This window comes from Hemibagrus wyckioides, linkage group LG03 (assembly GCF_019097595.1).
Source record: "Hemibagrus wyckioides isolate EC202008001 linkage group LG03, SWU_Hwy_1.0, whole genome shotgun sequence".
Lineage (NCBI taxonomy): Eukaryota > Metazoa > Chordata > Actinopteri > Siluriformes > Bagridae > Hemibagrus > Hemibagrus wyckioides.
In genome coordinates, this window is record NC_080712.1 from 4678771 (window position 1) to 4704360 (window position 25590).

Here is a 25590-nt window from a genome sequence, read left to right on the forward strand (position 1 = left end):
CCGAACACTGTCAGGAAGACTATTCCAAAGTTTAGGAGCTAAATACGAAAACACTCTACCCCCTTTTGTGGACTTCGATATTCTGGGAACTACTAGAAGTCCGGAATTTTGCGATCTTAAAGAGCATGGTGGATTGTAACGTGTTAGAAGACTGGAGAGATAGGTGGGAGCTAAACCAATTAGAGCCTTGTACGTGAATAGAGCTAATTTATAGTCAATTCTAAACTTAACAGGTAGCCAGTGCAGGGATGATAATATTGGGGTTATATGATCAAATTTTCTTGATCTGGTAAGAACTCTGGACTAACTGGCTGCATTCTGGACTAACTGTAGCTTGTTTTTGAAGATGCAGGACAACCACCTAGTAATGCATTACAGTAGTCCAGTCTGGAGGTCAGGAATGCATGAACTAGTTTTTCTGCATCAGATACAGATAAAATGTTTCTAAGCTTGGCAATATTTCAAAGATGGAAGAAGGCTGTTGTCCTTCTAGATGCAAGCTGAATTGCGAGAGCTTCTGTGTACTAGTTTTTGGGCCAATAAGTAATATCTCTGTCTTATCAGAATTTAGTAATAGAAAATCATCCAAGCTCTAATATCTTTAATACACTCAGTTAGTCTAGACAAATTAGGTATTTCATCTGGTTTTGATGAGATATATAACTGGGTATCATCGGCATAACAATGGAAACTAATCCCATGCCTTCTAATGATGTTACCCAATGGAAGCATGTATACCGAGAAAAGCAGAGGTCCTAAAACTGACCCTTGTGACACCCATATTTCACTGGCACTACACTGGACAGTTCTCCATTTAAATCTACAAAGTGGTATCGATCAGACAGGTAGGATCTAAACCATTTTAATGCCTGTCCCTGCATGCCTATGTGATTTTGTAAGTGATCTATGAGAATATTATGATCTATAGTGTCGAATGCAGCACTAAGATCAAGCAGGACTAAAATCAAGATGCAACCTTGGTTCGAAGTTAAAAGCAAGTCATTTGTGATTTTAACTTCCTGCAGTTTCTGTACTATGATGGGGACTAAAACCTGACTGAAATTCTTCAAGGATTTTGTTTTCCTGTAGGAAGGAGCATAATTGGGCTGACACCACATTTTCTAATATTTTTGATATAAATGAAATTTGAAATCGGTCTGTAATTTGATATTTCATTAGGGTCTAGTTTCGATTTCTTGAGAAGAGGCTTAATAACTGCTAACTTAAGAGATTTTGGGACATGGCCTAGATATAACGAGGAATTAATAATATTGAGAAGAGGCTCTCCAGCTGCATGTATCACTTCTTTCAGCAATCTAGTTGGAATTGGATCTAGCAAACACGTTGTTGGTTTAGCCGTGGTGATAAGTTTAACTAGCTCTTCCTGCCCTATGCTGGTAAAGCATTGTAGCTTTAAGTGTGGAGCTATAGGCTGGTCTGGATCACTGGATGCCATCAATGGTTGAACATCCAATATTTTGTTTCTGATACTATCAATTTTTCTAGTGAAGAAATTCATAAAGTCCTCACTACTAAACTGTGCTGAAATACTCTCTCCAGAAATCTGATGTTTTGTTAGTTTAGCCACTGTTCTAAATAAGAATCTGGGATTGTTCTGGTTTATTTTTATCAGTTTGCTCAGATGTTCAGCCCTAGCAGCTTTTAGAGACTATCTATAGTTGGCCAGACTGTCTTTATATGCAATTCTAAAAACTTCTAATTTGGTTTTTCTCCACTTTCCCTCGAGGTTACGGGTTGCTCTCTTGAGGGCGTGAGTATGACTATTGTTGACTACCAAGTTTATAACGTGGAGAGACATGTCTAGTATGTTCTACAGGTAGAGTGTACACTAAGAGGTGATGGTCTGTGATGTCATTGCTTTGAGGTAGAACGGTTATATCAGAAATATCAGTCCCATGTGATATAACTAAGTCTAGTGTATGATTAAAACGATGAGTTTGTCTATTAATGTTTTGTTTAACCCCAAAAGAATTTAGTAAATCTATAAATGTGAGTCCTAACGCATCGTTAGCATCGTCTACATGAATGTTAAAGTCTCCTACAATTAACACTTTGTCAAAACTGATCAAAAGATCTGAGAGTAAATGTGAAAACTCATTAAGAAAAACACCGTAGGGCCCCGGGAGTCTATACACGGTGGCCAGAGCAAGATATAGTAGGGATTTTTTATGTATGTCTGAGAGTGCAACATTAAGGACAAGCACTTCAAATGAGTTAAACCTGGGTCCTGTTTTCTGAGTAACGGTAAGAGAATTATTATTGATGGTTGCAACACCACCACCACGACCTGTCTGACAGGGCTCATGCTTATAGGAATATCCTGACGGAGTAGACTCATTTAAACACAAAGCTAAACCAAATTCACATTTTTTTTGGTCATGCAGGATCATACACAAATGGAAAATAGAATAGAATTAAATTAGATTGAATTCATTTAAATTAGATAAAATTTCCTAACTGGATAAAGGAATATAAATGTAATATATTTTTAGAAATAAAAGTTTTTCTTAAATCTCACTAACCACATATTCCTTTATTTACATGGCGTCAGACCTGTAGATTGTGTTCCTAGAATTATTCATAGCACAGGACAAGGAATTTACAAGGCATTACAGTGGAACCTCTGCATATAAATGCCCTCCCTTAGGAATTTTCAAGTTTTGCAAGATATTTGCATCGGCATACGAAGCATTTTCGGCATACAAACAAACCGAACCAAATGCTGGCTAAGTCGTGCATATGTCCGGGAGCCATTCAAAACTTAGCGTCAGTGGAAAGCCAAGCGAAGCCAACCAAGTGAGTTTACGAATTGTTTTTCAGTCAGAGAAAGCTGTTTGGAAAGAGTCAACCAACGATACCAATGCTTCCTTCAGCATGCATTCAAAAGCTAGGTGATTTTTCAGGGTTTTTTTTGTTGACAGATTGGGGAAGTAGGCAGTCTGTTCTATTTTTAGCCCAAGCTTGGTGGCACGACTTCCTGTGAAGAGCCTTAACATGGAATGCTTGGTAGTTCTTTGTAAGTAGCCATACAGTTTACATACGCTTCGTATTGGTGATATTTTTGGGGCAGCTGGAGCGGATTATCTGCATTTACATTATTTCTTATGAGGAAATTCATTTCACAATACAAATTTTCCCCTTAAGAACTCGCCTCCAGAACTAGGTGTATTATAATAATAATCAATGAATATATGATTTATAGAAATTGTTAATGCAGTACACTTTCAGTTATCTTTCTGTCTCTCTCTCTCTCTCTCTCTCTCTCCATCTATCTCTCTCTGTCTGGCATCTTCTAGCACACACCCAAGCCACTTGTGTTTCAGATTGATTGACATTGTGCCTCAGCTTGATTGAAATCACTTAACCTCTAGGCCGCTCTGCATCTCAAGTGGGAGTCAATAAGTCGATGCTTGACGTGGGCCATTTTCCATGTCAGTGATGCACATAGGAATTGTGTCAGTCAAATGGAGCAACGGAGCAATCAAGATGAGGAAGTCACATGCCGTCAAGCAGGAAACAACAAGGAAATTTCTTCATAGCCAAGTAGCATGGAGCTATCAGAAAAAGGAAGGATTCATTTACTTAACCAGTAAATGCATGGGATTGGCTATAAGATAAAAACATTGGACTGAATAAATGATAAACAGTTTTTTTGTAGAACATATAAGGTTGAATATATGTGATGTGAAATTTGCACATTGAATATATGTGATGTGAAATAATTTTCCACGTCGAAAATCTGGGATTTATTCCCGAACAGAACTTTTTTATAATTTGAAACATTCAAAACAGAAAGAAGAAATCTCAAAGAAAGACGTCTTGAATATTTAATATTCTTGCTTCTGCATTATCTCTACCTCCTTGTTTAAATGTAAGCAAATGATATTGTCCATGTTAACCGCTTGGTACAAAAGCTCAATTTTTCCTCATGTCTAAACTCTTCTACTGAAGCGTACGCATACGATCAGATGACATTCAGATTGATTTGATCGAAAAATGGATCAGAAGGTTTTGCACAAATCTTTGGAGTCAGGCAAAAAATAAAAATGAAAGAAAGAAAGAAAGAAAGAAAGAAAGAAAGAAAGAAAGAAAGAAAGAAAGAAAGAAAGAAAGAAAGAAAGAAATGGATGAATTAAATACTAAGAAATTCTGAAACTCATGTCAATAATTTCAAAAATTCTAGTTTTTAAAAACTTTATGGTATTTGATTAGAAAATATTGGAAATAGAAGCTCTGATTTTTCGGCTGCAGTGTAAATAATTATGAATATCATAAATAATCATCCTTCAAGTAGATAAAGCAGTGTCTAGTTATGGAATATTATAATGCAGAATAATAAAAGGGTTAATAATAATAATAATAATAATAATAATAATAAATAATCTATTATTATTATTATTGTTATTATCATTAATAATAATAAATATAAATAATAATAATTATTATTATTACTACTACTACTACTACTAATAATAATAATAGTAGTAGTAGTAGTATTGAGTTTTAAATCAGATCTTAAACAATGCGGTATAAAATAAAAGCATCTGTAACTACTGTAATCTGTAAGTGAAATTATAGTAAAGTCTGTTAGCCAACATACAAAATCCCATTACTTATTTTTCCCACTCCTGGACTCCTGTCCTAATTGTCCTTGGAAGTGTGAAATATCTACGGGACATCACTGTCCACTTTCAGGTCAAGGATCTAAGTTTAACCTTGGCAGCAAGAAGCCTGTAATTGAAACATTATATTGTTTTCTATTCGATTTACACCCTCAATTACCAGGACAGGGTTATCTATAGATTTCTATGTAGCTGGCAGGGTAAAGGACTGAAGCTTTTCCATCTGTATGGAGCAGCTTGAGCTATTAAACCTGATTTGAATGTGAAATTAATTCTGAAATGAACGAGTTAATTCAGGAATAATTAACTCAATGTGACAAACGAAATGATGTTATAGGGAAAGAATCATTGAGAGGGTGTTGTAAAATAGCATTAGTGTTACCATCTTGAATTTGCACCCATCTGCACCCTTCGGCAGCAGACTAGCATCTACCTGAGTTGCCATAGCAACCAAGTAATGAGTAAACATTTAATGAATTTTAAACATTTTAACCTTAAGACACATTTTAACATTTAAAAATAGTTTTGAACATTTGAACCATGTAACAGTAAGCATTGTAACCTTTTCCAGATAACTGCTAATTTGCTAATTTTGTTTTCAGATTTGTCTCAGTTTTAACACTAATTCTGAAATACTAATAATAATCACAATAATTTCACTGTGTTTCAAAGTTGTTCTCTTCTCTACAGCTGTTGTCACAATATGTATTTATCCTGGTTTGAATTTATGTTGAGTCTGCAATACTCAAACTCTTAAGAACTTTACAACAAACTGCAAAACTTAACACTTTTTAACAGACTGCAAAACTTTATCATGTCACAACAGATTAGAAAATTGTAGTTACAGCGGCTTATACTACACAAAGAAACATTAGAACATAATGCAAAGCTTTACAACCATTTCCACAAACTTTATTACATAACAAAAAATTATTTTAAACTTTAGTGTAAACTTTAGCATAAACTTGGGTGTAAATTTTACTGTAAACTTGAGTGTAAACATTAGTCAACTTGAATGTAAACTTTAGTGCAAACATGAGTATGAACTTTTCTGTGAGCATAAACTTGTAAATTTTACTGTAAACTTGAGCGTAAACTTTAGTCAACTTGAGTGTATACTTTAGCATAAACTTGAATGTAAACTTTAGTGTCAACTTTTCTGTAAACTTTATTGTACTCTTGAGTGTAAACGTTATTGAAAATTTTAGTGTAAACTTAGGTGTAAACTTTAGCGTAAACTTGGGTGTAAATGTTAATGTACATTTGGGTGTAAACTTTACTGTACATTTGGGTGTAAACTTTACTGTACATTTTTTGGTGAACTTTACTGTAAATTGTAAAATTGGGTGTAAACTTTACTGTAAATTCTAGTATAAAATTTATCGTATATTGTACTGTAAATTCTAGTGCAAACTGTAAACTTTACCGTAAACTTTACTGTAAATTGTAGTGTAAACTTAAGTGTAAATCCTTGTGTAAACTTTATTGTAAACTTTACTGTACATTTCACTGTCAGCTTTATTGTAAATTGTACTGTAAACCCTATTGTAAACTCTAGTGTATACTTTACTGTAAATTCTAGTGTAAACTTTTTTTGTAAATGCTAGTAAGTCTGATCATTTTACGTAAAGTTTACAAGCTCATTGACATGACGTAATATTAAGCCATACATTGGTTCCAGGTGGTTGAATTAAGTAACATTAACTTAATTAACATTAATTAATTAGTTTTTGTTCATCCAACAAATTTTGAGTAAGGATTTTCAAAACCTTAAATAAAATCAAACCCCAAGTTCACACTTAGGTTGAGAATCAAACCCACAACTCTGGGGTTTTTTAACAGTCAGAATATCACTGCTCTTTTTTTTACCATACAGGGTTACATGTAACACTGTAGTTTTATTGTTTTATCCATCATTACCAACATCTTCATGAGATTTCAGCAGCATGTTAAATCCTGACTGATTTTCATGGTTTTGTGGCTGATACTGTGACTTACCCACCTCGTTCCTCACAGTGAGAGTTTTCAGCTCCTCCTTAAAGAAAATGTAATGCATAAATGGCCAATAGAGCTCATTAGGATTAATGAAGCCTGCATAAGCTAATAGTGTTGTTATTGTTAAATTTTCTGTAAACTTTACTGCAAACTTTACTGTAAATATTAGTGTAAAATTTACTGTAAATTCTGGTGTAAAGTTTATTGTAAGCTTTACGGCAAATTAAAGTTTACAGTTTACACTAGAATTTACAGTAAACTTTAGTGTTAACTTTACTGTAAATTTCAGTGTAAACTTTACTGTACATTTTAGTGTAAATTTTAGTGTAAACATTAGTGTAAACTTTATTGTAAACTTTACTGTTAACTTTACTGTAAATGTAAACTTTAGTGTATACTTTACTGTAAATTCTAGTGCAAATTGTAAACTTGGGCATAAACTTTACTGTACGTAACGTTACTAAATTGTAGTGTAAACGTAAGAGCATGTTAAATCCTGACTGATTTTAATGGTTCTGTGGCTGATACTCAGAAACTCCCACTATGTGTATTTAATTCTGCGGTACTTACCCACCTCGCGATTGTTCCTCACAGTGAGAGTTTTCTGCCCCTCCTAAGAGAAAGTGTAATGCAAAAAAGGCTAGTAGAGCTCATTAGGATTAATGAAGCCTGCATAAGCTAATAGTGTCTGTTCGTTTTATGGATCTGTTTTTATCACGCTCATCAATTTTAAACTAGCGCTGAGACAACAGTGTTAAAAAGATGGCAGGGAGTCCCAGTTGATCCAGTCTCAGATGTTCAGCGCTCAGATGTTCCTTGTCGTCTGACTCAGGCTTGAGCTTTACAAACACAGAGTTACAAACTCTGCATCAGAAATCCATTAGTGACAGAATGCCATGTCAGGCATTACTGAAAAGCTCGTCTCATGCTGCTTTTTGCTAATAGCTCTCCGCTAAGTGTAACGTTTGATCGATGTTATGACAGATACGTTATAAAAACATTTACAGCATGACATATTTTGTATCATGCCCCACCCAAAAAATTCCTGGTTTCCGTTTGGCTTGTAACTAATAAACTGTAACCATGACAACAAGCATCAATAACAGTTTAAGCTACGATTTATTCCCATTAGGAAATACAACATAGAAGCTGTGGTCTGGAAGTTGGCAGGATTTATGAGATTTTGTGTGTGTGTGTGTGTGTGTGTGTGAGTGAATGACCTTTCTCTTTTTTCATAATTAACAAGCTATAACGTGTCATTATTAAATGTCATCTTCCATAATTACTCCCTACCTGTCGTCCCCAGGAAAAGGTTTCCACGTTCTTCTCCTCGTTTCTGAGCCAAAGCCTTTTTCATTAAAGTGAGCTACATCAAGGCCAGAGTGGTGCAGTGATGTGTGCTCAGCTACACACACTGCTACACACACTGCTACACACACTGCTACACACACAACTACACACACTGCTACACACACAGCTACACACACAACTACACACACAGCTACACACACAGCTACACACACAACTACACACACTGCTACACACACTGCTACACACACAACTACACACACAGCTACACACACAGCTACACACACAACTACACACTGATGGCTTTGTGTTCTTCACCGCTGAGCCTTTTTTACTCCTCATATGCATTTCTGTGTGACTCGTCTGACCTGAAATACAAAAAAAACCTCAAAGTCTCACAACGAAATCAGACTCTTTTTTACAATTGTCTGATCTCTGTGCAGCAGCGAACACACACACACACACACACACAGCAGAAACACCAGTATTGCCATCTTTCATGTGTTATTCTACCTCATGTTTTGTTTTGTTTTTTCAATGTTCCTTTGTATCTCAATGCGGCAAACTGTGTGATAAAATTCTCAATTCTGATTGGTCAGAAGCTGCTGGTTAATTTTTCTATAAAAGCAGACAGCTCTGATGATGAGTGCATCTGCAAAACACAGGTACATTATATAAAGTGCTCGTTTTAATATTTCTGAAATTTGTATTTGTAGTGACAACATGATGACAGTGGAGTCTAAACATAAACAGATTAAAGATAGGTGTCATTTTTTAATTTGATGCAGTTTTTGGAGGAGAAAGGTGAGAGAGCTGGAGATGAAGAGAACACTGAGGAATCTGACAAAACAGAGAGAAATGTAGAGAAAAAAACATGTAGAGAAAGTTTGCTGATCAAGAAAAAAACATGTAACGTGTCAGTTGTAAGGGGGGAAACATGGATGGATGGATGGATGGATAGATAGATGGATAGACGGATGGATAGACGGATGGAAGGGTGTACAAATGGATGGATGGATATAGAGCTTGGATGGATGGATGGATGGATGGATGGATGGATGGATGGATGGATAGATGGATGGATAGACGGATGGAAGGGTGTACAAATGGATGGATGATATAGAGCTTGGATGGATGGATGGATGGATGGATGGATGTACAAATGGGTGGATGATATAGAGCTTGGATGGATGGATGGATGGATGTACAAATGGATGGATGGATATAGAGCTTGGATGGATGGATGGATGGATGGATGGATGGATAGATGGATGGATAGACGGATGGAAGGGTGTACAAATGGATGGATGATATAGAGCTTGGATGGATGGATGGATGTACAAATGGGTGGATGGATGGATGGATGGATGGATGGATGGACGGATGGACGGACGGATGGAAGGATGGATGGATTGATGAATGTACAAATGGATGGATGGATGGATGGATGTTTATTTACATTTAAGGGATTTGTCAGAAGCACTTATCCTGGATGACATGCTAAAGTGAAAGGTGTATTTGACAGTTAGCTCATTTCTACATACAGCTGAGCAGGAAAGGGTTAAGCGTCTTGCTCAGTGATCCAGCAGTGATAGCTCGGTGGTGCTGGGATTTAAACTTCTGCCCTCCTCTAAGCTCTAATCACAGCTCTGTACGATGAAAGATGAGAAATGTCTTTTGATAGCTGAATCCTCACTTCATCTCCTGCAGGAAAGTTCACATGCATCGAGGTGCGTTTTCATCTGGAGAGACAGATGGGTTATTACCTGATCCAGATGTACATCCCCAGTCTGCTCATCGTCATCCTCTCCTGGGTGTCCTTCTGGATCAACATGGACGCTGCTCCTGCTCGTGTGGCTCTGGGCATCACCACAGTGCTCACCATGACCACACAGAGCTCCGGCTCCAGAACATCTCTGCCAAAGGTCCAATTACCCCAGCAGTGCTCTAATAACTACACAATAACTTCATAATAACTTTCTAACAGCTTCCCTAATAACTGTCTAATATTAACCAGATATTAGTAACTTTCTAATAACTCCCTAATAACTCTTTAACCCTCTCTAATAACTGTCTAGTAATTCTAATAACCCTCTAGTAACTCTATTAGCTACATAATATTTCTGTAATACCACTCTGATAACTACATAATATTTCTCTAATGCCACTCTAATAACTACATAATATTTCTCTAATAATGCTCTAATAACTCCATAATAACTCTTTAACACCTCCCTAACAATGTTTTAATAACTCTCCAATATTTCTCTAGAAACTTTCTAATAACTTTCTAATATTAGTCAAAAATGTGTCACTTTCTAATAACTCCCCCAATTACCCCCTCTAATAACTCTCTAATATTAATCAGAAATTAGTAACTTTCTAATTATTCCCTAATAACTCTTTAATCCTTTCTAATAACTGTCTAGTAATTCTAATAACCCTCTATTAACTCTAATAGCTACATAATATTTCTATAATAATGCTCTAATAACTCCATAATAACTCTTTAACACCCCCTTAATAATGCTTTAATAACTCTCTAATAATTCTCTCGAAACTTTCTAATATTAGTCAGAAATTAGTAACTTTCTAATAACTCCCTAATAACTTTCTTACCCTCTCTAATAACTCTCTAACACATTCCCTAATAACCTTCTGGTAATTCTACAGTGACTCTCTAAAAAGACTGTCTAGTAATTCTAATAACCCTCTAATATCTCTAATAACTACATAATATTTCTCTAATAATGCTCTAATAACTCAATAATAACTCTTTAATACCTCCCTAATAATGCTTCAATAATTCTCTAATAATTATCTAGAAACTTTCTAATAACTTTATAATATTAATAAGAAATGACTTTCTAATAACTCCCTAATAACTATCTTACCCTCTCTAATAACCCTCTAACACCTTCCCTAATAAATTTCTCATAGTTCTACAATGACTCTCTAGTAACTCTATAATAATTCTCTAGAAACTTTCTAATAACTCTCTAATATTATTCAGAAATAAGTAACTTTCTTAAAGCTCCTTATATTTTACCCTCTCTAATAACTGTCTAGTAATTCTAATAACCCTTATTATTTCTCCAATAATGCTCTAATAACTCCATAATAACTCTTTAACACCTCCTTAATCATTTTTAAATAACTCTCTAATAATTATTATAGTAATTGTAACATAAATAATCTTTATGTGCTTAAAAGTATCTATGTGAAAGCAAATACAGAGTAGCATACACATTCAAATCCCATGAAAAAACATATGCGATAGGCTCAGATCTACTCCTCTGTGCAGTTGATGTGTTTGTATTGATCTGTGTGTGTGTGTGTGTGTAATTCAGGTCTCCTACGTGAAGGCTATAGATATCTGGATGGCCGTGTGTTTGCTCTTCGTGTTCTCGGCTCTTCTGGAGTACGCAGCGGTGAACTTCGTCTCAAGACAACACAAGGAGCTGCTGCGGTTCCGTCGGAGGAGAAAGAAGTCAAGAAAGGTGAGATAGCAGGGGATGGAGAGAACACTGATGATTCTGATGAAAGGTAGAGAAACATAAAAGAATGTAGAGAAAGCCTGAGGATCAAGAAAAAAACGCGTAATGAGTTGGTTCTGAGGGGGGAGAAAGATGGACGGTTGGATGAATTAATGGACGGATGGATGGATGGATGGACGGATGGATGTTGGATGAATGAATGGATGGATAGATGGATGGATGGATGGATGGATAGATGGATGGATGGGTGCATTGATGTCTGGATGATGGATGAATGAATGGATGGATGATGGGATGTATGGATGGTGGTTCTATTTTATTCTATATTATATTATATTATATGAATTGTCCCTTTAATACAGACTGAAGATCACAATGGTCAGAAGCTGTAAAACAAGAGAGTGTGTGTGTGTGTGTGTGTGTGTTTAAGAGGTGTTTGGTTTTATTCATAACAGATGTTTCTATTTTACTGTTTTATTGCTGCTATAGGCAGTGAATCTGCTCAGTTTTTACATCTATGGATTAACTGCATGCCATATTACTAAGCTCAAACATTAACCACACACACACACACACAAAAACACACAGGCACACATACTCTACCTTCATTATTATGGCTCATGTGAAGCACGTGCTCAACAACACTGCCACCTAAAGGCCATGGTGTGTAATGACAGCTTTCTGGCGCTAGATTCAGTTCTGCAGAGCACAGGGGTCACATCTTCTACCTCTTTTCTGTCAATCAGCTACATACATGTTAAAAACTTTAAGACTACAGTTAGATTCTAGGGAAAAAATATATCTCTGATGTTTAATCCAGTGATTAGCCGAGACACAGGAGCTACGAGGCTACAGTATCAGTGCTACAAGTCATTGAAGCTTACAGTCTGCAGTCTATAAATGACTAAATGTCACTAAATCACTAGGGATTAGTAGCAATGCTCTTACATGCAGAAGTCCTGTAGTTGTGTTTAGCATGGTGCGGATCTTTCTGCTCCATCCAGTACAGCTTGTACATTGTATGTTACTTCCTGGATTTGTGTTAAGTTAACTTGTAGATTCAGACAAAAGACAGTGTCTGTATGTTCAGCAGAAAAGTGATGAGGCTGTGACTTTGTACATCTCTTTTTGTTCAGTTAACCAAAGCACTAAGATAAAGACCCTGACATTCATTTTCTCATGTAGGATGTATTTTAAGCCAGCATGCATGATATGCACTTTCAGTATCACACCACAGTCAGGGGGTTTAATCACACTTCCTGTTTGGTTCTCGACTTTCTTCCTCATTTCACACATGTGAAGTCAGTGTGTTTCATGTTTTGTCAATGTGTCAATCTGTCATCAGTCTACTGCATGCTTTATTGTTTTGCTTGCTGTTTTGTTTTTGTCTTGTTTTTCTTCACTTCTGAATGCTGAAAGTTGTACAGTCGCACATCTGAGGAGGAAATCCCAGAATCTTTCCTCCGTGTGAATGGTTTAAGGAGTTTCGAGCGCACATACGGATATCAGGATCATGCTGCGGATCCCGTGGACGGGGTAAACACTGTGTCTCCCACCCTGACCCTATCCATCGTTTATGAGTGTGTCTGTGTTCCCATGAAACCCACATCACTTATATCCATCTATAATTATATTTAACTCTTTTTCCTTGATGCCTGTATTGGATGTGTCCATGTTCAGCACTGAATGTCTTTGGGGTCTACTAGGGCTGATATATCCACACAAATGTTTGTATCTTCAGAGTAAATGTTGATATCAAACCCATTTCTGCTCTCTGAGATGCTCCAAGTGCTTGTTCATCTAAAGAGCAGCTCAGATTTGATCTTCAACCAGTAAAATTCTGTGTAAGGTTCTCCAACAGAGGGAAAAACACACGTCTAAAACACACTGAAAGCCAACAGACTCATTTTATATCAGACTCACAGCCTGAACATCATTCATTTCTTTCTACTGGTTGAAAATATCCCATAAGTTGATACTGATAAAAAGGGTTAATATTGCGGTATGTTTGTTAAACCAAGTAATCACTTGCATTATAAACTCCTCTCTCCTGAAGATTTTGGGAAAGTTCACCTTGAAGCTTCACAGAGACGTTCCCTATATTAATGTTAAATAAACGTCTCTTCAGAGAAATATAAAGGATTACACACGTTTTAGTCCATTTGTAAATGAAACCTGATGTAACTTCTTGTCTAGGAAACCTCATGTAACTTTCTCTGGTTTTCTGGTTTCCTTTTCCAGTCCAAAGACATTGCATTGTAGGCTGATTGGCATCTCTAAAGAGTATGTGTAGGATAAACGTTACAGAAAATGAATGGATGGATGGATGAATAGATGGATGGATGGATGGATGGATGGATGGATAGATAGATAGATAGATAGATAGATAGATAGATAGATAGATAGATAGATAGATAGATAGATAGATAGATAGATAGATAGATAGATAGATAGATAGATAGATAGATGGAATTGTAGCTTTAACATACTTTCTTCTTTTGAAAACAATAACAGATGTGCAGTTGATTGTGAATTCTATGGTTTCGGAGAACTGCTGGGATGGATCACTGAGCTTCAGTCAGAGTACAGAGTGACTCAGGATTGATCGCTAGCAGAACATTCTGGTTCACGATCAGCAAGAAAAAGGCTGGAGTTAGCTTCATGGAAAGGAGAGTAGCTGGGCTTTCTTGTCTAGGAAGCTGGTGTTGAGGGACCAGCTGATGTTCTAAACTTGGGGAACACCAAGGAATCTGGTGCTTTTAAAAAAATCTCCACGATGTTCATTATAGAGTCCTGAACTCAACAACCATCTGTTTTGTTTTGTTCATGTTCAGAGACAGTTTGATGGCTCTGGCCATTTGAAGGGGGAAAAAATTGCCATCCGTGTCTTATGGACTTATACAGTAGAAACCCTTATTGGCATCACACAAGCATGAACATTAAATGTGTAGTAGTGTGAAAAATTCTTTCATCTGTGTGTGTATGTGTGTGTGTGTGTGTGTAAATTGTGTGTGTAGAAGTCTGTCTATTTCTATCTATGTCTACATTCTCCCTTCATTGAACCAGTGCTGAGCTTTTCACAAAAAGTCAAACATTCTCGGTGTTCATCCCCTTCCCAATATAGAAGAGGAATAACATTGCACCAAAGAACCAAACTAACACAACGCTAACCAGCGTAATGCTGCATAGTAAAAATAGAGTCGCTCGGTATAGCTGTGGTTTCTGTAAGTTTCACTGAGTAGCTGTTTCCTATGATAAAGAGAAGGAGGATGTAGAGGATCGAACAGTAACTAATGAGCTGCTGGAACATTTTCAACCCAATATACATTTCTCTTAAACAGTACTTATGGGAATAAAAACCCACAGATGTCTTGGAGGCTTGTGAAATGCAAATCAGTGACACTGCAGCACATTTGTCTCACAGTGAGGGGAAAAAAATGGCATTTCTTACTAATCACCATATTTATACAAGTGATTTAAAACCCTGAGTGTGCTGTAAAGTCTGTTTGGGAATTAATCTAAGACAATGGAGGAGATTTCATTTAATTTGATGAGTAATATTAAAGGAGAAATTCACGTCCAGAACAAAGATATATGAATAATTTCCTCTCCCCCTTGTCATCCAAGATGTTCATGTCTTTCTTTCTTTAGTTGTAAAGAAATGTTTTTTGAAGAAAACATTTCTGGATTTTTCTCCATATAGTGGACTTCAATGGTGCTCCTGAGTTTGACCTTCCAAAATGCAGTTTAAATGCAGCTTCAAACAATCTCAGCCGAGGAAGAAGGCTCTTATTTAGACAAACCATCGGTCATTTTCTTAGAAAAATAAAAAATTGTATACTTTTTAACCACAAAAGCTTGTCTAACGCTAACTCTGGGATGCGTGTCCACGATGCTAAGTAATAATGTCAGAAGGTCACACGTGAAGTAGGTGGAACCACAGACCCAGTGTTTACTAGTGTGGAGAATGAGGACTGCTCCGAAGTTGTTGCGTGTGAAATGACACAAAGTTATATGTACCTTTTTGTTAGTAAAGGGCGTTTGACTTATTTGCACTTCCTTGGTCTTTGCATGTTCGCTTTGTAAACACTGGGTCTGTAGCTCCGCCTATGTCACGCATGACCTTTTGACATGATTAAGTAGTATGTAGCATTGCGGACGCGCATCCCAGAGCTAGCGCTAGACGAGCTTTTGTGGCATCTCTAAAGTGTATGGGTTTTGTGTGTGTGTGTGTGTCCTGTGATGGGTTGACATCCCATTCAGGGTGTCCCCTGGGATAGACTCCAGGTTTCCCATGTATCATGTGTAGGATAAACGCTACAGAAAATAGATAGATAGATAGATAGATAGATAGATAGATAGATAGATAGATAGATAGATAGATAGATAGATAGATAGATAGATAGATAGATAGATAGATAGATAGATAGACGGACGGACGGACGGGTTGGTGGGTGGGTGGGTGGTTGGGTTTGACAGACGGACGGACAGATGGAGTTGTAGCTTTATCATACTTTCTTCTTTTGAAAACAATAACAGATGTGCAGTTGATTGTGAATTCTATGGTTTCGGAGAACTGCTGGGATGGATCACTGAGCTTCAGTCAGAGTACAGAGTGACTCAGGATTGATCGCTAGCAGAACATTCTGGTTCACGATCAGCAAGAAAAAGGCTGGAGTTAGCTTCATGGAAAGGAGAGAGCACCAGATTCAAATTCAAAATCTCCATGATGTTCAGTAGAATCCTGAACTCAACAACCATCTGTTTTGTTTTGTTTATGTTGGGGGGGGGGTGTGGCACCCTCGGTTTATGGAAATACAGTAGAAACCCTAACTGACTTAACACCAGCATGAAATGTGTAGAAGTGTGAAAAATTCTTTTATCTGTGTGTGTGTGTGTGTGTGTGTGTGTGTGTGTAAACTGTGAGGGTGTAGCTTGTCTAGTTCTATCCATGTCTACATTCACCCTTTATTGAACCAGACCTAACAGTGCTGACAGTTTCCTTTCATTTTTCTGTCTTAGAAAGATCTTTTCACAAAAAGTTAAACATCCTCTGTGTTCATCCCCTTCCCTAAAGACAGAACATCTTTGAGGAAAGACATTGCATCAAACAACCAAACTAATGCAACACTAACAGAGTCTAAGTGACAGAGAATGTAGAGGATCGAACAGAAGGATTTCCAGTGCAGTGTACAAGAGCTATTGTGTAAAAAGCATATACTCTGGGCTGCTTAGACTAGTTTACTAACTACCTTCATTAATCACACTGTGGGGACGTCAACTAGTTGGGTGATGGAAGAAAACAGCAAAGCAGATGGGAAATAATCAGCTAAACACACTTTATTAGTATGAAAATATATCAAATTAAATGAAGCCAATTCTACAGGAAAATGCTTCTTTTGCTTTAATGGACCGTTAAAAATTTGAAAACGCTTTGTATGAAGTTATACTTCCAACCACGCCCGAAGGAATTCCTTACCCATGTTATTATTATTGTCTGACTAACGCTGTGTGAAAGAGCGCTTTCAGAGCTGCAGTCCGATCCAACTCCCTTTAGCATCACATGCCTGCTCGGGGAATCCGATCCAGACTTTTTTTTGGACTTGAACATGGTGTTAAAGCTTCCCAGATGCTGCTGTAAATATTTGTAGATATAAGCAACAGACTTGGAGTGGAAGTAAAGTGGCATCAGAGTACTGAGGAGTCTGATATACAATTGTCCGGCCATGAGGGATTGAAGGGTTCGATATGGAAGGAGGGTGAGGAGTATGAGAGGTCAGTGGGGTTGTAGGGTCATCCACGCACCATGGTGGTGGCCTCGTTGATGCCGAATGTGGTGTAATCGTCTGTGATGGATGAAAGAGACTTCTCCAGGAAGTGAAGCGGCTGCTCGAGGTGCTCTGGATAGTCGCTTTGTAGCATGTGGTGAGGATAGAAAGAGCGATAGCTGGGTTTTCTTGACTACGAACCTGGAGGCGAAGCAACCAGCTGAGGTTCTCCGCCAGGGGAACACCCGGGGATTCGGTGCTCTTTACAATCTCCACAGAGGAGCCGTCAATTTTCATTGTAGAGTCCTGAAGTCAACAGCCATCTGTTTTGTTTTTGTTCATGTTCAGGGACAGGCTGTTGGCTCGGCACCAGTCCTTTAGACGCCGGACCTACTCTTTGTATGCTGACTTGTCAGTCTTGCTGATGAAACCCACCACATATCGTGTCATCTGCAAGCTACGTGATGTGATTGACTTGCCCTCTGCTATTTTGATGCAATCTGATTTTTACTCTTGAGCCTTGTAAGTCAGTGATTTTCAACTGTCAGTGGATAAATATTTGCAAAAAAAAAAGGAAAAGTGCAAACTTGGAACCAGACCCTGGACAGAATTCTGACCCAGGTGAAGGCCCTAGTATGAGTCATGGTGAGCTCGAGGAGGTACAGTGAAAGATCTTTTTTGTTTGGATTTACTTTTACTTGGAATCTGACTACAACAATTTTATTCTGCTTGGTGTGAGGAACATTGTCCTATATGGTTGAAATGACAATAAAGCTTCTTTGACTTTGACATTTTTGAATGGACATGAAATGTGTAAAAGTGTGAATCCCTTTTTTCTCCGTAAATATGATTTCTCTGAATATTAACCTCTCCTGCGGCTATTAACGACATGTTTACCCCAAGACTGTGTTTATAGACTGAGGAAGAAAACCTTTCTATTTCTCTGCCAGTACTAATCTATTCTGAAAAAAACCCCAAACCCCTGAGTGGTTCGATTCTATGTTCTTGCCCAATCATTTCCATACACAGAGCCTCGCGAATAAACATCTCTTTGTTGCAGGAATAAATTTTCCACAAGATTCATCCAAAATGCATTAGTCTAGAAGATGAATAGCTTTTGACAGATTCACAGTTTCCAATCTTAGATCTAGCTTACAACACGGGGGGGAGGGGGAGGGGGGGTGAAGGAAAGCTCTATAAAGAAAAGATTAGTGAGGAAGACTTAAGGTCGGGGAAACCTGAGATCAGGTTATTGTCAATGGTCAAAGGTCATACCGGGCATAAAGATGACTTAGAAGCCTGTTTGGTTCGGAGATGAGTTCAAGGTCTGGAAAGGTGTGTTTTGTGGTTACAGTGCATGTTTAGCTGTGTGTGTGTGTGTGTGTGTATGTGTGTGTTTTAATAAAGTGGTAAAGATTGCGTTAATGAATCTTCTGGCCATCTGCCAGATTACAGTCTTGGGATTTAAAGTCATATAAAGTCACACTGCTGGCTGCTTTCGATTCAGAGCAGGAGGAACATATGTACCGCATTACTCCAGTCTCATGAGTCCTGACATTAATATACAGAACACACTGCTAGAAAGAGAACGGAAAATGTCTTAAATGTACTGAAAATGATCAGATGTTTCGCAGAAATAAAGATGATTAAACCTATTTTTAGACACGTGGAATCGATTAAAGCCTCACAGCACCAGAGACACTGCTGTCCTCTTAGAGGTCTGCGATGTTCTGCTAGTTTTAGTACCAATTGTGTCGTGTGTGTTAGAGGACAGGAGACTTTTCCATCACTGAATTAAAATTTGAGCCATAAAATGTCAATTAACACTTGATTAATTCTATCTCTTATTTTCTCTTATCTCTCTCTCTCTACTATTTTCTCTTCACCCTGCATTTGTCTCTTTTTTCCTCCATGTTTTTTCTTCTTTGTCTCTCTCATGCTTTCTGTAACTTTCTGTATCTTTTTTTCTCTATGCATGTTTCTCTCTCTCTCTTTTTCTCTCTCTCTTTTTTCTCTCTCTCTCTGTGCTGTTCTCTTCATTCTCTCACTCTCTTCATTCCTTCTGTCTCTATTGTCTCTCTATTGTCTCTCTATTGTCTCTCTCTCTCTCTCTCTCTCTCTCTCTCTCAGGAGGACGAGGTGCGTGAAAGTCGTCACAGCTTTGCCCCTAACGCAGGGAAAGACGTCCCGATGGCCAAATCCACCAATAACGCGGCCTCTAACTCGCTCCAGGCCCAGACAAGTGCTAACATGGCTAACAAGAGTCCAGAGGAAATGAGGAAGATCTTCATCGACCGCGCCAAGAAGATCGACACCATATCACGCGCCGGGTTTCCTCTGGCCTTCCTCTTCTTCAACATCTTCTACTGGGTTCTGTACAAAATCCTACGGCACGACGTCCACAAGCCCTAAACACGGAGCCTGGCCGGGTGGGCGGAGCTTCAACCTGATGGACAGCTACATATGTGATTATATATTATATATACATACATGATATGTACTCTACTGTCGTCATGGAGGCCAAGAAGCGTTACAACGACAACATGGACCACACGGTCACAACAGGCACACACTATGCAACTGAGAGACATCATGGAGCAACACACACACACACACACTCAGTCCCCTCCCTCGAGTCTCCCTGGATCTCACGTTTTGCTCTTGCCGTCTCTCTCGTGTCCTACAGCCTTTTACTGCCAGTTTTGTGTTTTAATACAATATAATAAAAAATAAAAGCTTAAAGAAGTTATATAAAAGACATAAAATAAAATAGATCAATAGAATCTTTTTCTATGATTATGAAACCATTTTATACTCCAAAGACCAGAATCATCCCCAAACGCTTAAAGGATTATTATTATTATTATTATTATTATTATTATTATTATTATTATTATTGTTGTTGTTGTTGTTGTTGTTGTTGTTGCTGTTGTTATTATTATTATTATTATTATTATTATTATTATTATTATTATTATTATTATTACTCATTTATCCAAGTCTGAGTGATGAGTAGGAGAATGTGGAGCTTATATTTTGAAATAAAGTGCATGCTTTTAGTTTCAGGTAGCAAATGTAGGTGATGGTTTTAAATAAATAAATAAATAAATAAATAAAGGTAAAAAAAAAAAACTGTACACCAGGCTTATGCACTAGGAAAGAAATAATCATTTTATTATTATCTTTATCTAATACTTTTATTTTTGTTGTAATTTTCTAAATGTTTTGTTACAGCAGGAAACAAGCATGTGGGTGCATAAGGCTTGCACAGTACTTTATAGAAGTGTGTGTGTGTGTGTGTTAAATTCATCTACCTTTTGGTTGCATGCATTTAACATAATGTGAAATTGTATATAATAATAATAATAATAATAATAATAATAACAATAATAATAATAACAATAATAATAATAATAATAATAATAATAATAATAATAATTTATATTAAAGAAAAAAAACAAACTGCAACGATTGCATGTTTATCAGCTAACAACCATTTTTTGCTTTGTTTGTTTTGTTTTGTTTTCTTGTGTTGCTTTTCTTAGTTTTGTTTTTGTTTATTTGTTTAATTTTTATTTGCTTTGTTGTGTTTTTTTTTGTTCTGTGTTTGCTTCAGGTTGGGCCTGTTTTGTTTTGTTCTGGTTTGGGGTTATGTTTTTGTTCGTTTTGTTTTGTTTTTGTTTTTTTGTTTATTTGTTTATTTATTTTGGGGTTTTTTAAATATCACCTTGATCCAGTGAAGTAGACATGGTCTCCCATTAATCTTTTTTTTCCTATCAATCCCCATTTTGCATGACAGCATCTCACGCTAAATTGATTCAATTAAATCGTATCTCTCATGCAGGATATTCTGTTAACAGACAGTACAGAGATGTGTGTGTGTGTGTGTGTGTGTGTGTGTGATGTTTTAAAAGTAAATATACACATCTCTAATACCCTGTATAAATCACTCCAGCTCCAGATCTAATCTAAGATCATGTTCTACTGTTCTAGATTAGACTACCGACGAATTTTCTATCACAATCAATCTTTGCCATTTTTTTTTTCAATTATTCAGCATTTGCATTTATTTATTTATTTATGCAAATGAGGCTTTATCTGCTAATTAAGTACGCGGAAGTCTACCTACCTGATCAAGTAAAATATCTAGTCCTATTGATGATGTTGGAATGAAAATTGTTTCAAGAGAAAGACTTTATTATTTAAATTTTTTGGGGTCGTTTCTCATTCTAAAAACATGTGGAGGAATTTGCTAATTAGGAAATTCATGGTTTCATGAATTTGAGGTCAACCATAAATAAACCATATGAAGTGATATTTTCTTTAAATTCAATCCAGTTTAATGTTTCCACTTCATTCAGACTTCTACAGTTTGTTTCATTGATATTTGTTGATATGATACGACACAATTCTGTTCAGTTTCCTCTAATCCATATGAGAACAGCTCTGTTCAGAATCTGCTGTTCATTTATGAAGGATGATGAAGTAGAGAAGGAAAATTTCTCAAAAAAGTCTCAAAAGAGTGTAATGGGAACATCACTACACCACTCTTCTGTCCTTTTATCAATAATACTCCATTTATACTCAGTTATACTTTTGCCAAACTTCATTTTTTGTCATTTTTTCAATCAGTTTTTGTTTTGTTTTGTTTATTTGTTTTGCTCTGTTCTGTTCTGTTTTGTTTGTTTATTTGGATTTTTTTTATATCTGTTTGGATTTGTTATCGTTTTGTTTGCTTTGTTTTGCTCTGTTCTGTTCTGTTGTGTTTGTTTATTTGTTTTGCATTTTTCTGTTTGGTTTTGTTGTTGTTTTTTATTTTATGTTTTTTTTTGTTTATTCAGTTTGTTCTTGTTTTTTGTTTGTTTTGTTTGGTTATGTTCTTGTTTGTAACACAAATGTCTTAAGGACACATCACAACGCCGCCCGTCTATCCCTTTTCAACAACAGTCCAGTTATAATCTCTTTTAATTTTTGCCAGGATTCATTTCATTTGAAATTTATTTTTGTTCCTTATTGTTTTTTGTTTTGTTTTGTTTGTTTTTGTTCTGATTTATGTGTCAAGTGCTATGAGAATATCACAGCACTACTCGTCAATAATTTCAATAATAATCCATTTATAATCGGTTATAATTGTTGTCCAGTCAAAATCCAAATCTCTGCATGGTTTATTAAGGAAATTGATGTGTATATCATAACAACATATATATATATATATACATTTACAATGTCCTGACTAAAGGGCTCATTTTAAAGACCCTAATTATTTTCTCAGTAATACTCCATCGCAGTAATCAGGACCAGTCTTCCATATTACGTCAGTTTTCCCTTTAACAAAAGCAGCACTGTTCACTTAAACACTGCCGGTCTCCAAAGGTAAAGCTAACACTAACACTAATCAGCATGCCTGATAGCCAGCACTGCTGTCATTAAGAGCAGAAACAGATTTCTGGAGGATCTGATATTCGTTTGGTTTATCCAGTATGATGTTTAGGGGATGAGTCTCGTGCGTTTCTCCTGCAGCACGGGCAACATTCAGTACAATTTCACTTTTATTTCTAGAACAATTTTAACGAGAGACAGAAAAATACGGCTGTAAATTTCAGGAAAACCCTTTTTTTTTTAGATTAGATTGTTGTATAGTATACATTAGAAGTCGAACATCGGATGCATGAAGCTTATGGTTGAAGTATGAATGTGGATATTTCTTTAAAGATATGTAATGAATGTGAACTGCATGTAGAAAAGGTAAAGAAATACCTTAAAATAAATTAATAAAATAAATAAATAAATAAATTTCACCCAAAAATTCAATCAAAAAAATCCACCCTGAAACATATGAATTACTCGAGCACTGAAATGCCTGTGGTGTGTTCAGTGGCTCTGGTGTTAATGTTAATGTTGTTCTTTCTGTAAGACGTGAGCACTCTGATGTCGCGGGAGGAAGCTGTTAAAGCTAGCATGTTTACAAGTTTATTTATCAGTATACTGTTTTTGTTTGTTTTGTTTGGATTGATTTGGTTTCTGTTTGATTTCCGTTCTGCTCTGTTTTGGTTTTTGTTTGGTTATTGTTTTATTATTGCTTGTTTTGTTTTGTTTTATTTGTTTTCATTTCATTTTGTTTTCATCTAGTTAGACATCCATGAGCCACCTGTTTTGTTTTTGTTTTGATACTGTTGTTGTTTATTTGTTTTCTGCTTCATTTTGTTCTGTTGTTTGGTTTAGTTGTTTGTTTTGTTTCTGTTCTGTTATTGTTTTGTTTATTTGTTTTTTTTTCCGTATTGTTTTGTTATTGTTCTTTATTGTTGTTTGTTTTGTTTATTTATTTAATTTCATTTTGTGATTTATTTTACCAGAATTCAGTGCAGCTAAACAAAGCTGAATTACATCTAGTTAGCCATTTATTTAGTTTTGATATTGTGGTTGTTTATTTGTTTCATGTTTGTTTTGTTCTGTTATTATTTTGTTTATTTGTTTGTTTGATTTCTTTTCATTTTTGTTTCATTTCATTTTGTGATTTTTTAAAAAAAAAATCAGAATTCAATGCAGCTAAACAAAGCTGAGTTGCATCCTAGTTAGACATCCATGAGCCATCTATTTTGTTTTTGTTTTGAAATTGTTTTTGTTTATTTGTTTTCTGTTTTATTTTGTTCTGATATTGTTTTGTTTATTTGTTTTCTGTTCTGTTCTCTGTTTTCTTTTTTGTTTGGTTTTTGTTTTATTATTGTTTGTTTTGTTTTGTTTATTTGTTTTCTGTTTTGTTTCTCTTCTGCTCTGTTTTGGTTTTTGTTTGGTTATTGTTTTATTATTATCTGTTTGCTTATTTGCATTTTTTGTTTTGATTTTTTTTTTAAATCAGAATTCAATGCAGCTAAACAAAGCTGAGTGACGTCTAGTTAGACATCCATGAGCCATCTATTTAGTTTTTGTTTTGATATTATTGTTGTTTATTTTGTTTTATTCTGTTCTTGTCTTGTTTATTTGTTTGTTTTGTTTTTATTTTGTGATATTTAAATCATATTGCAATGCAGCTATATAACGCCGAGTCGAGGCAGAACCTCAGTTCAGCTAGTCACGCGACGGTTCGAATAAAGGGCTAAAGTGTTGCTGATTTAGCAGGAAACTGTTAATGAAGTGAAGACTGAACATCACCTGTAGAGGATAAATATGTGGATATGTGGTTCAGGGTGGATTTTATCCTTTAATGATGTGACCTGAAGGTTTCAGTTGAATTCCATAATCTGCCTCGAAACACCTTTTTGTCTGCTGGGATTTGATATTTTATTCTGCCTTCCTTATGAATCAACTCTGGATGTGAAAATATATTGGATGATATTGGATTGTTGTAGGGTTTATTAGTAACAAAATGGTGGAGAAAACAATGGGAAATAATTATTAAATCAATAAAAAATACTAATAATAAAGGTGAAATAAATTAATAAAAAAGAAAACTAAAGATATTCTTACTACTTTATGCTCTTATGTAAAAAAAAATATTTAAATCCTCAGAAAATTCCCTTTACATATCCATTATTTATTTATTTTTATTTGCACACAACACTTTATAATGCCTCATAAATATAACAAATATTACAAACTTTGTATTCGACGGTAAATAAAAGAAGAAGTAAACCCTTTGACACGACTCTGCTACAGAGACGAGACACTCCTGTACATTTTTAATGCAAATGTCTGAGAATTTATTTTATACACCTGTTATGCATGAAGCGGTTATGATGTTGATGTATATGTATATTTTTTTCTGATGTGAACTGGACCTGTCCTACTTTCCCTGCTGCTGAGAGAGAGAGAGAGAGAGAGAGAGAGAGAGAGAGAGAGAATATTATCCTCTGTAAATAACTTTCGCATATCTAATAAAGTTCTGCACAAAACAGGTGGAAATAAAAAAAAACAATCACATGGGTGTGTGTTCTTAGCAGGCAGAGCATGTTCTTTCTTCCAGACATTTGTGTTGAAGCATGTTCTGTTCTTAATCAAATGTAGCTTCATTACTGTAGGCTGTTTCTCATGTTTATATCAGATTAACAGGATTGATAACACTGGGACTGAATTTTGACTCGTATTTGAAAAAAGAGCCTAGCGACAGATCCAGTGACTTTTAGAGCAGACGTTATCGCCTCACCTGCGCTCCATACGGCTCTTCAGCTCACATCACACCACTGCTGCTGGATGTAGGTGCTGAGCTTCACTGTGTAAAGCCAGTGTGTAAAGCCAACAACCAATCACTGATCACTATTCTTCCTAACAACCAATCACTGATCACTATTCTTCCTAACATCCAATCACTAATCACTATTCTTCCTAACATCCAATCACTGATAACTATTCTTCCTAACATCCAATCACTGATAACTATTCTTC

The 25590-nt window shown here is 36.1% G+C and overlaps 1 protein-coding gene and 1 long non-coding RNA gene across 2 annotated transcripts in view; both read left to right on the forward strand.

The window, feature by feature from the left end:
- Positions 1-25148, forward strand: part of glra3 (glycine receptor, alpha 3) — a 72634-nt gene extending 47486 nt beyond the window's left edge. Inside the window, exons 7-9 of the mRNA XM_058385987.1 lie at positions 9657-9871; positions 11297-11446; positions 19342-25148. Of these exons, the coding sequence (XP_058241970.1) occupies positions 9657-9871; positions 11297-11446; positions 19342-19623 (647 nt within the window). The 3' untranslated portion in view covers positions 19624-25148. The remainder of the gene's footprint in view (positions 1-9656; positions 9872-11296; positions 11447-19341) is intronic.
- LOC131350958 (uncharacterized) lies at positions 2900-4068 on the forward strand. Its single transcript, XR_009204321.1, has 2 exons — positions 2900-3037; positions 3318-4068. It is a non-coding gene; the product is annotated as an uncharacterized LOC131350958 (long non-coding RNA).
- Positions 25149-25590: the final 442 nt, after the last annotated feature.